The sequence below is a fragment of the Cebidichthys violaceus genome, unplaced genomic scaffold (assembly GCF_023349555.1).
Source record: "Cebidichthys violaceus isolate CVI_PGR_0920_01 unplaced genomic scaffold, fCebVio1.0.p SCAF_14, whole genome shotgun sequence".
NCBI lineage: Eukaryota > Metazoa > Chordata > Actinopteri > Perciformes > Stichaeidae > Cebidichthys > Cebidichthys violaceus.
In genome coordinates this window covers 13,510,700-13,523,488 of record NW_027176307.1, presented here as the reverse complement: position 1 = coordinate 13,523,488, position 12,789 = coordinate 13,510,700, and the positions used below count along the sequence as shown (strand labels likewise).

Here is a 12,789-nt window from a genome sequence, read left to right as displayed (position 1 = left end):
GTCTTTGCCAGTTGACCACCGCTCACACAAGCCGACTGCATCCAAGCGGTGGCACGGTGTTATGGCAGCGCAGCAGAGCATTGTGTGTGTGTGTGTGTGTGTGTGTGTGTGTGTGTGTGTGTGTGTGTGTGTGTGGAGCGTTTTGCATCCAACTAGTTGTTTTTTTCTTGCCAACAGTGATTCCAGTGGCATGCTCAAACACACACACACACACACACACACACACACACACACACACACACACACACACACACACACACACACACTCACACACACACACTCAGGGCCTTTAGCCACAGGTGGCAGGTTTGGAAGTAGAAAAGGTTGCTAGAATGTTTTCCTTCAGCCTGGATCCCAAACAGCTCCCTTGGGCTCTGAATGTCTTTGTGTCCCAAACTGCCTTTGAAACCTTTCAATTGGTTGACAGTGATACTGAATCAGCTGTTTTTCTTTCTTTACAGGATACGGATCTACTGGATATCGCGTACATAAAAGATGCCAGAAATGGAAAGTGCACCAAAACGCCAAAGGTAAGCCTGCAATTAACTGAAGTTGTTTGCTTGCCCAGCCCAGAGTACTTGGATACTTTTCATTTCTCTCGCTTGAATGCAAAAATCTAGGGAGTGTCTTCAAACATATGCTTAGAATTGAAACTTCTGCTAAGATAAAATGGTGAAGTGAACCTTACCGGTTGGCGGAGACGTTCTACTGCGAGATAGTGATTCTACGTGTTCAATCGAGGACAATCGTTTCAATACTGTTCTTGTTTTGCTGCCCTGAGGCTCTGGAAACACAATGGGCTGTGTACCGAGAACACAGAGGAGGGCTTTTTTTTTTTTTTGGGGTGACGATGGGCTTTGTAAGTGCTTATTTTTGCACAGAAATGAAAGCCACGAGTGTGTGTGTGTGCGTGTGTGTGTGTGTGTGTGTGTGTGTGTGTGAGCCCGACCACGAACTGTCTGCATCCATCTCGCCGTGAACTCGGTTACGGACGGGATGGAGATTGCTCGAGGTGGTTGTAATGGTTGAGACATGCATGTTGTTGGTATGGGAGGCGTCGTTCGTGTGATTGTCTTTCACACAACCTTCAGATCTCCGTATTCTTCATTGATGCGACTTGTGGCCGATATGTATCGTGTTCACGATTCATCTGCATGCATTTGATACAGTTCTCAGACGGTGATGTGAAGACAAAAGCGAGGAAGTGAAGCTCAAATGACAATTAAGTTTGACAATTTGAATTCAAACCCACACAGTACATGGATGGTTTCCACTTGCCGGGGTATCCAAATTGCTATTTCACAGCTGATTAAAAGGTTTTTGATTGGGAGCGATGAGAGAAGAATTTCTACACATATTTATTTTTTTTTTTTTGTAATCTGGCACGCTGCAAACTGTCAAATGAATTTGGCACATTCTGGTGCCGTAACAAAGCCAAAATCTGCTCTCGCTTTTAATTTCCCTACTCGCCGAGCAACGATCGGAACAATAACCTGCATTCTTTCCCCACGTTCTCTTCATAAATATATATATACCTGCTTAGTGACAAAATCCCACATATCCGTTGGACCTATTTAGTCTTGTGATGAGCTGCTGTTACACAGCAGCGGCGGTCTTCATCGTTTTGACTCGGTGCAGCGGGGGAGGCGGGTGGGGGTCGCGCTCTGCTGCTGCTCCGTCGGAGGGAGTGAGTAATGATGGAATGAGTACAATAACACAAGAGAGGATTCATGCATTTCTAAACAGCTTACAGAGTGATGCTACCCAGGGAGGAGACATGGCCACGTGACAGGTAAGATGGTCGAAGCATTGGAAATCCATTACTGGGTGATGGAGCGCTGATGCACCCTGGGCATTGTAATGGGAGCACCAGTGAGACACATTGTCTGAAGAGTTGATGGGATGAGGAGAGGAAAGAGGAGAGGGAAGGGGAGGGGGGGATGAGTGGAGGGAAAGCAGAGAGAGGAGAGGGAAAAGCAAGGGGAGGATTTTATGTAAGGTCTGCAGAAGGAAGAGAGGAAGAGAGGAAGAGAGGAAGGACACGGAGACGGTCAAAGGAAGACGTCACGCGAGAAGCACAGATAATACCAGACAGCACTCGCTGTAAGTGGACAGCGCTTTTCAAGGCTTGCTTCTCAAGTATTTCTCCTTCACACGTTTTAAGGATCTTGTCTGGACGTTGAAGGGTTTTTTTTTTTTCAGCCTCAGAGAAATGCACAAAAGCTGAGAGATTTTTTTTTTTTTGAATGATGGTGTTGGTTATGCAGAACACAAAATACTGATTTAAACAAGTACAGAAATCTGAATAAGTTGACAATAGAAGACACATATGAGTCGCGTGGCGGATTATGTGCTCAAAAATACACAACAATGACATTTAAACTCGGGCTGGACGCTCTGGACAAATCACAATATATATATAGATATATAATTTCTATGTGACGACACATATCACGACGCAGCATGTTTTCTAGGAGGTCAATAAATAAATAGTCCGTATGAAGTTACCACATGGTTTTCTATCCTTTTGTGTGATTTAAATACTTTTATTTTCTCATTTAATTAAGAATTATAATCAGATTTTCTGAAACATTATGTTCGTATGTCCTTGTTTTCAATCAATTAAGATGACGTAATTGTGTATCACGATATCTCGATATAGGATTACTCGCAATATTACTCCATTGAAAGATGATAAGAACCATATGGAATTATTGCCAAGCTCTAATTGAATAATTTTAAACAAATATTAATCCGGTTAAAAATGCTTCCTTCCAACGCATATTACTGAAATTGGGTGAGATCGACCAGTTAACATTTCAAGTTTTAATTTAATAGTTTTCAAGTTTTCAAGTGCTCCTATGTTTTACGGTCTTGTTGTTGCGTCTGTTGATTTTCATATTTATATGCTCTCTCACCGCTCTCCTCCTCTCTCGCTCAAGAGCTCCCTTGGCAGCGTTCATTCATTCACGCAAATTGCTGGAAACCAAACACACTCGTCGAGACGAGACGAGACGTTGAACCCGTGACGACGTGACGGTAAAAAGCTTGTATTGTGCCACTCAAGAGTCCCGCGTTTCTAAGCCCCAATATTGTCAGGCTCCGACGCAATCCTCCTCAACAGACTGGAAGTGGACTCCAGATGGAGAGGCTGTTTTGGCTCGCCTCTTTTGAGACTCTTGTTTCCACTACAGCTCCGGTTACTTCATGTTGTCTTTGAGCGCCAATATCGCAGTTCCTGTCCGAGCGCCGTTAAGGTTCTCTGAGCCCGCCGCTGTTTTCGTCGACTCGTCACAGCGCGTGGGCGGCATGTCTGCCCTCTGATGAACTTATGCCACTCTGCCCACGGGCTCCTGCTCCTCAGTTGTGATTCATACATTTTCACTGTCAAGACACACACACACACACACACACACTAAACACACATACATTTGAGGGAGAGGAACGCTCACTACCTCTTGCACATCGCTGTGATGTACATACTGAACACATACACAATAAAGTGGCCTTTGTTCTGCCGTGCTCACGATGGCGATGCTAATTAGCGCGTGTCCTCCCCGTCACAGCTCGGGCTGATTCGATTGGCCGCATGTCAGAATGACAACCTTTGTTTGACGGACGGATCCAGTATTAAACCACGCACCCTTAGGTCCGGTGGGCAAAGCGCAGCGCTAATGTTCATCCACTTTGTACAGACCCAAATAGCAGAGAATAGAGGGCATGAAGCGTGCCTCACATTTTGTTTTATGGTTCTTTTCACTCCATGGTTATCATGGAATATTCAAATGAGTAGCAGAGCGGGTTTAACCACAAGGTTGCCGGTTTGCACTCATGCAAACCCATCTTATGCAAAAATGCATAACTTTTGGCCACAACTGGCCAAAAACCTTGTGGTGGACATTAACGTAACGCCAAACAAGTTTTCAAGTTCCCCATGAAAAAGAAAGAGAAAACACATGATTCACATGCCAGATCATTGGTTTACTTCATACTTGTGTATGACATGTATGTGAGCGTGGATGTATTCATACGTTCAATACATTTGGGGGGGGGAAATGGGATGTGTCCAAAGCCCCTGGTCACCGTACCAGACCCCGACCGTCTCAAACCATTCATTCATATTCTCCTTTAATTAGATCTGCAGATCAGCTGGTTCCTGCACAGCATGTTCCCTCTCCTCAGCACCAACCAACCAACTAAAGTCACATCTGCAATCTCTCCATTACTGCATATTTGTGCACGTTAAATCAATCACAGAACACATATGTTTTTAGATGTTGATAACTGCTCATCGTAGGAAATTACCTTCAGCTTTGCACACGCGTTCAGTGCATTTGTAGTATTGGCGCCAATGTATAATTTTCAACTCTCCAAACTTTTAACCAAACAAACCAGAGCATACGAAGACTTCATTCTTACGTCTATTCCTTTCTTTTTGTATTGGCTGTAAGAAATCAAGTACAGCTGCTGTTGGAGGGCAGAAATGCGGTCTGATAATTCAGATATCCTTATCTTACCCCAGCCGGAGTCTAGGCGAATCATTCTGTGCGTTGAATTAGACATGAGCGTCACGTAGCTCATCCATCCCATGATGCATAGGATCAGGCTGAGGTACTGCTGACTGACTTGAGCGTGTGCGGAAAAAAAAATGGCTGCGTAGACTCTCACAGAGGGGTTGTTCCTCAAAATAGCATTTTCTGGCCGCAGTATTGGTGGATTTCACGCACAACACAAAGGCATGCTTGCCGGTGGAGGTTAAATGAATCAAAATCAACTGAGAGGGGGAACAAAACAGATTTCTGGGCTGTTTTCACAGAGGATTGTTAACAAAGGGCGTGTTATCAGTAAAGAAACACATGGAAACCTCCAAAAAAACAAACCACAATCCTGCTGCTACTGTATTCAGTTAAAATACAAAATGAGCGATATGGGTCATTTTAAAAGATGGATCATTTATCCTAGGTGTTTAACTTCAACAGCAGCCCTTGATTTAAAAAAAATTATTCTTATTTGGCTTTCCTTGTTGTCTTGACAGTGAATAAAAATCGAGGCTACGATATTTCTTCCAGAGGTATATCTGTTCAGACTTTCATTGTGAGGTGAGAGGAAGTGGCCGCCAGCTCTGTTGCAGTCTGAGCCCGCAGCAGAGAGGACTGCTGCTAAATGCAGAGCAGCTTGTGTGTGTGTGTGTGTGTGTGTGTGTGTGTGTGTGTGTGTGTGTGTGTGTGTCCCCGGCAGTGTAACAGGATCTGGGAGAGGCCAGCAGGCCATTATCACCACCGCTCTGTCTGGCCAGCAAAAGTCGGCTAAAGCTCCGTCTCCCCCCAGCAGTAAGTGCTAAACACCTCCTCCGAGCGCACGGCGAGCTACCGTGGGGTTTTCGATGCGGCCCCCCCCCCCCCGTGTCCAATGCACACTCAGAGCGGGCTGTGTTGTGACAGCGTTTACAGAGGCGATTACACAGTTCAGACGGCGCACACAAAACTGTTCAGACAGTATCAATGTCCTGGCATTTATTTTTGGAGAATGCGGAGCGGTGCCTCGTCAAATTCGTTTTCTTTTGTTACAAATCAGAAGAAGGAAAAAAAAAAAGACCCAAATCGTCACTTACAGCTTAAACAAATGTGAACATGAATTAATATTAACGGCTTCTTTAAATGTAATTGTACAAGCGAGGAAGGCTGCTTTTTTCTCTCTTTCTAAAGCATGTTTTCTTTTTTTGTTGAGCGGCACGAAGGCTCTCGCTGTGGCGGTGCTTATTTCCATCGTCCGTGCCGTCCGGTGTGCATCGATGAAGGATGGGGTCACGGTGTGTGCTCCGGCTGCCACAATCACAGCCCTTCCAGTCTATCGACGTAACAGTGGGCGAGGGGGGCCTTTGTCTGACCGTGGACACAGCTACGCTCCCGCATGACAAGACGAGTAGTAGCTTGAGAAAAGCATGGAAATACGATGTAACACGAAATTCAGTGAGCGGGTCGACATGCGATGAACGCTGTCAGAGGAAAAGTGTCTGCAGCCGTAACGAACTGAGTGACAGCCGGTCAAGACATCTACGACTTCTGCTGACATGTGAGCCGCTCCTCAGCAGTCCGCCGTAGCTTTCATTTCTGGTTTGCATTACAGCGGCATGGGGGGGGGGGGGGGGGGGGGGATTCTTTTAGAAGCTATCAAATCTCCAAACATAGCCTCATAACAGCTCTGATGAGCATGCAGATGCATCTGCCGCTGGTGGCATATTGTACATTGCGATACGCTACATTTATAGCAAGTCCAGTTGAGCCGCGTATCAGCTTATCACAGAGCCAGTGCTTTATTTGTGTGTGTGTGTGTGCGTGTGTGTGTGTGTGTGTGTGTGTGTGTGGAGCATGATAATACCTGTGCTACGTAGAGGTGTTATTTTCAATTTCAGTAATATATATATATATATATGCAAAAAAACCATCGTCTCAAAAGAAATTCAAACCTGCTGCACAACTACACAGTCGCCTGTAGTCCAAGAGAAAGAGCACTTGATCCCTGCTTACTGGCTGGCATGCAGGGATCAGCGCTGTGAGATTTACTCCGGCGGATGTTTGGCAGCACGTCTCGCTCTCACTGATTGGCCGTAGATTAGTGTCACGTATCGGCGTGTTGAAATAGTGGACTTGAGACCATTAGGGTTTGGTAGAGTATTAATGATCAAATCCTTAAAGAATGGCAATTGGGCAAAACGAGCACTGATGGTTTGAGAGATGAGCAGCTGAATGTAAAAGGAAACTGGGAGGACAATCAATGATAATGAGTCTCCACCAAGGCCTTTGTCAGAGAGTGTGTGTGTGTGTGTGTGTGTGTGTGTGTGTGTGTGTGTGTGTGTGTGTGTGTGTGTTCAGGAGACAACTAGAGATTGAAGGCATAATATCTCTGGCTTTTGTTCTACAGAAGAGCAGAGCGGAAATGTTCTATATGCATAACAGTAAACTGATGTCATATTTTGAACTTACCGGACTGTTCCGGCTGTCTCATTATTGACCTTTTACCCTTTATGTCAACACATTGCTGATTGTTTATCAAATATTTTGTAAAAGCACCAATTGTCAACAATACATTTTGATCGTAATATTGATTTCAAGGTATTTCATAAAACAAATATGAATGAATAACCATGAATAGGAGGGGGTATCCTGGACATTTTCAACAAGATAGTATTCCGATTTAATAGTAATAAATGAACTTTTACAGTTTTTATGGATTGGTGCTATGGACACATTTAAGTCTGTGACGAAAAAAATGGTTTGGCAGTGTATTGCCAAACCATAGTTATGACAATGTTATTTATTTTAGCAATTTTCTTCTATTTGAAAGCTAAAAGCAATCAGGACTTTATGAAATGTCTATGCTGAAGATGAATGTGACACTTTTTATGGTTTATTTTCATAAAAGATGCTCATGGGGTGGAGTAGAATAAATAAAGACAATAATTGAATAGGAAAAAAAAATGGATCTATCTGTATGTGGTAAATGTAAATGAATGGAAGTGCGGCTCGTCTTTCCTCCCCCAGCGGGCTCAGAGACATTTCAGTGCACAGAGGCATGACTGAACTGTCTGTCAGTTGACAGGGTCTGGAGAGAGAACTCCCACACACACTCCCATTTTTAGATTCACGCACTCATACACACACACACACAACAAGCAAGCAAGCAAGCACACACAGCATCATACTCATGGCACCATGTCTCATGGCGATCACTGAAATATACATGGCATCACCGTAGGACGTATATAAGACGTGGTCACTGTTTCGAAGCCACGAGTTCGGCATTTTGGCTGTCGCCATCTTGTTTTTTGGAGGGTGAAGCTTAATTAGTACAACCGATCTCTGATTAAAACATTTGAAGCCGACCAAAACGGTTACAGTAAACTTTCATGGACTGAAAACACACTGTGAACGGGACATAAAGCAGTTTATGCTTTATGGCCCGTTTGACTCTAAATGGGACCGTAATTTGATTTGAACGTCATGCTGTATTGAAGTAATATTGCAACTAGCAGTTGAGACCATAAAGTCATGATGACAATGTTTACTGAGGTAATAAATCAAGAGAGAAGTAGAGTCATTTTCTCATAGACTTCCATGCAATCTGACCTATTTTACAACCAGAGGCGTCGCCCCCTGATGGCCATTAGAAAGAAGGCAAGCTTAAGGCACTTTCGCGTCACTTTTTAGACCCAGAGGTTGCTGCACTATCCTCTCTCTTGCTCCCTTGTTTAGTCAATCAGGCAATTCAGTCAATTCAGTCGGCGCCAATATGTGCAGAAGAGATTGGATAGCGATCCCCGTTGCTCCTAACCAGGGGTTTTCATCAGGGGGATTAGCCGCAGGGCAAATGGCAGTTTGCAGTAAGAGGTGATTAAAGTAAACGGGTATATGGACTCATTGATTTTTATAAAAGAAACTGCAGCGCCATTTGTCATCAGTCAAAGACAAGCAATTGATCAGCGTCACGCATCGATGTTACCTCCAGGCGAGCAGCAGCAGCCGCAGGGATTGAAAAAAAAAGACACAGCAAGAGAGAGAAAACCAAAAGTGAAGCACAGAGAAGGTAAGCATGATGGACCCTGATGGGGTTTGGGTTTGATTCTTTAGTCGATTACTTCGGTTATCCCTGCACACAGATGAATTCCCCCGGTGTGAAGCCGGCCATCTCATTACCGCTCATGGAGGAATCGAAGGCGACGCTCCTCTCTCTCTCTCTCTCTCTCTCTCTCTCTCTCTCTCTCTCTCTCTCTCTCTCTCTCTCTCTCTTTTGGGCGACGTCAGAAACGGCTTCCCGTTCCCAGCTAACGTGAGACCGGAGCTGCTGGATGAGGACGACTGAATGAATGAACAGGTGAAACAGAGACTGCGATGAACAGAGCGGCCTGTGTCGCAAAGGGGAGAGTTACCCAAGCGCGTCCGGAGATGGCGATCTCGGTGAAAAGGCCAGAGGTAGCACAATGGCGCACCTGTGCAGGTAAAGTTTAGCAACTTTAGCAGATCCCCAGCTGGAATGTCTCAAACAATTTACTCAAGAAAAAGCGTCTTCTTCCTTCTTCTTTTGTATTATTTTAGCGTGGTAATGACAAGAACTGAAAACAACGACACGGGAGTTAAGTCTGCTTTATGTTTCAGCCAAAAACAAATCAGAGTCATTGTTCACCCTTAGCGTCACAAACAAGCTGTTGCATCCAATAATGTAGGACATTCACAGGGTTCTGTTATTGAATTTTGGTGAAGTCAACTCTGTGTGCTGCGCATTGTGTCAAAGAAATTCAAGCAGAAGACTTTATTGGTTAGATGGAATCACAAAGTCTCATTGAATCACAAAGCAATCCAGACACATGGCAACAGCAGAGGAAGACAAACACAAAAGCACTATATAACAAAACAATGGCAGAAGTATTGCAATTGAATTATCTAAAAAAAAAAAGGACAATGTAATGTTTATATACAAATATGAAGGTTGCGTTGAAGGAGGTTTGAGATGTATGACCGGGAGGAGAAATGATTAGATAGATCACAACTGAGCTGCTAGTAGCTTTACTGGAAGTCAGAAAGTGTGACATTTCGCTAACGCAGCGAGGGTCTACCCAGTGAATCTGGACCTGATCAAATAAGGCTGTCGGCATTTAAGCTGGTCAAGAAAAATCGGTGTAAACATGGAACCCCATTTGTCTTTCAATTTAGCTCCTGCAGGTGGGGAAAGGCCAGTCGGCACTTAGAGTGTAGATGGATGGATGTATCCCCACACATCCGATAAGGTCAGGCGCCCTTTTCGTGTCACGGCCCACATGCGTTCATATCAGCTGATTTCAAAAGGAGATATTGTTATATTTTTTTTCATAGAATTAAAAATGTGTGCTTTAAACTTGCATTCTCTCTAATGTCCACCAGGGGGCGACTCCTCTGGTTGTATAGAAGTCTAGTCTAAAATGACTCTACTTCTCTCTTGATTTATTCCCTCAGTAAACATTGTAAACATGAGTTTATGATCTCAATCTCTAGTTTCAAGTCTTCTTCAATACAGCATGATGTTCATTTAGTACATTATGCTCCATTTACAGTAAAATAATCTTTCAACCATTTATCCATTCATTTTGGCTAATTATTTAAACAGTTAATGTCTTATTTTTAGCTAGCTATTTGAACTATTTATCCATTACTTTTAATTAATTATTTCAAATCTATTATTTTTCGTTATGGGGGCATAATACAACATTGACTCTCAACGGCTCTCATCATGGCAACAGCTGAGCCGCGGCTCATAGCTAGCATTGCTAACGGCGCTAACGAGAAACTCGGATAACAACACAAACAGAGGGAAAGACATTACTCCACTGTATCTTTACATATAGCAAATAGATGTTCGCTGCTATATTAATGCTTTAAATGTTGCATATTGCTCCTTTTGATGTCCATCATTCGTTACTTCAAGCCAACTTCACCCGTTCATCAATTACATTTCAACTGTTTATTTGTTTCTTTTATTATCTATCCATTCATTTCAGGAAATAGTGTCAACTGCTTTTTCTCTTGCTTCTGGCTGATCTTTAACTAATTCTGTGCTAGCCTTCTAACTAGGTTCCATGCACCCTCGATGGATTTTTGAGGTTAACTGTGTTTACTGTGCAGGTGGCACATTGTAGCCGGTGGCAAGATAAAAGGTACATTTACTAAATACAAGCGTCGGATCGATCTGACCAGCAGCCGTGCATCTTGACTGAAGCTCGTTGCGCCTGCCACTGCCAGGTGACTCAAATCTACAATCAGTGGCTCTTAGCGGCGCTGCTATCGACTGGCCTCTGTCTGGATTTAGCTGTTCTTCAATGCAGGACAATCAATCGAGTGTCAGTATATGGGACTGGTTGCTCTTATCGGCCATCAATAGGAATCCCAATAATTACTTAGCGTGCAGATATTTGACTACACTGGGTAGACCGACTCTTACTTAGCTTTATTCACAGGCCCTGATTGGTCTGTTGGCTTTTAGTTTGAAATAGCGTCTGTTCATCAGGAAGTTATCCCTGAATATAAGTACAATGACATTGACTCGACATTAACTTTCAGCAGAGACATTCAGGGGCCCCCGCACTGGCACACACACACTCACACACACACATGCACACCAACATACATCGCCCACCTTGCTGATGAGCATGAAATATGAGGGGTTATGACCAGTCTGATGGGTCTGTTGCCGTGGAAACCATAAGGAGGAGAGGACGGAGACAGAGCTAACAAGGGCAGGAGAGGCTCCCTGACACACGGCAACTTTACGTTTGACAGGAAGAGCATATAGGAGCAATGGCATGAGCCACTAATTAAGTCCCCTCTCATCTAGAAACGTTCTCACCTCTTTCTCTTCCTTCCAGTCTGGTTTTTGGCTGATACGTCTGCCGTCAAGTCTAGGGAGTTTGTTTAACTGCAGTAATTGGAGCAGCGTTTGCTGAGATCTGTCAGCGGTTCCAGACGAGCGATCGTCAAAGTGATTGAGGGAACGAGAGTTTAAAAAAAAAAAAAAAAAACTCGCAAGTTGTTGTTTTTTCTGCTCGACTGAACGCTTGATTCGGTTTCCAGTAAGAATCAAACTCCTCCAAAAACACACAGTCTACGGCAGCATCTGCTCTCGATTTAAACGCAGCAAACGTGACGCAACGCTTGCTCCGCTGGCACAGCTTCAGGACCGTTTCCGTGTTCCGTTCCTTGAAAGATTTTTGGAGAAATGATTCTGCCTTTTTTAAAAGTTGACGAGTTTTGCGAGCAAACCTCTCAAATGACTCATCACTTTAATTGGAAACTATAATCTTCGCTCATGATCAAGAATGCTAATGAAGCAGCGTTCACCATCATTGATAGTTTCCGAACTGTAGATATCTCATCTTTTGAAACCTGACTCTGCAATTGGATAGTTAATAAACATCCAGACAAGCCTGCAGGCAGAAGGAGGTTTCTCCCCTTTCCTCTCTAATTTGTTCGGATTTAATTGGGTTGATCAATATCTCGTCCCGAGTTTCCCCCGCCACACTGTTATCATCCATCTATTCATAACGGATACGCGGTGAACGTTTGCTTTTTGAGGATGGACGAGATGAGAGAGCAGCTCTTGGGAATTGTGTTGATTGCCGCCTCGGTCACACCAGTCAGCTCCTAACACCATTAATCACATAGGTGAGACCGGGAGATGTGTTCTTTGTAGCCGTATGTATAAACGTGTGTATTTAAGGGACCTTTTCATTGCCGAGACGTAAAGAGACAGGTGACCTTTCTCGCTCCCTCCCAAAAGATCCCTTCCAAGCACCACACGCACGCCGAATCCTTAATTGGTTTTCGATAGTAAATCTCAGGAGGGTCAGTAAAGAAAATGTCTGGTTCTTAATGTTGCTGCTCCAGAGACCACAGAGCTCTCACAAACTATTTCCTCCTTCCAAAGAGCCGGAGCAAATGGAGACGGAAGCGAACGTTCACTTGTTTTTTTTCTCCATTAAATGACGACGGGACAAACAGAGTTTGGCTCCGACCGCTTGGGAGACTCGGGTCTTCATTCTTCTTGAATGATTTCACTTTCTGTGCGTTTGTTTGCACGGGAAGTTGTATTACATTTGTCGGAGGCCATTTGTTTGGCCACTTCCATTCTGGACACCGCATGTTTTTTTTTTGTTTTTTTTTTTGTTGCAGTTGACAGACTGCAGGCTCTGTTTCACGAGTGTAACACTTACCAGAGATGCTCTCGGGAAAAACATGTCTACTTAACACGCAGCGCAGTTTAATA

At 44.0% G+C, this 12,789-nt stretch overlaps 1 protein-coding gene across 4 annotated transcripts in view; it reads left to right on the top strand.

The window, feature by feature from the left end:
- plcb1l (phospholipase C beta 1-like) overlaps positions 1-12,789 on the top strand; it is a 106,491-nt gene that overhangs the window by 27,715 nt on the left and 65,987 nt on the right. For all 4 annotated transcript variants that reach the window (XR_011102789.1, XM_068708987.1, XM_068708989.1 and 1 more), the window contains exon 3: positions 462-530. Coding sequence is in view for 3 of the 4 variants with exons in the window: in XM_068708987.1 (XP_068565088.1) it covers positions 462-530 (69 nt within the window). In the remaining variant the exon portion in view is untranslated. The remainder of the gene's footprint in view (positions 1-461; positions 531-12,789) is intronic.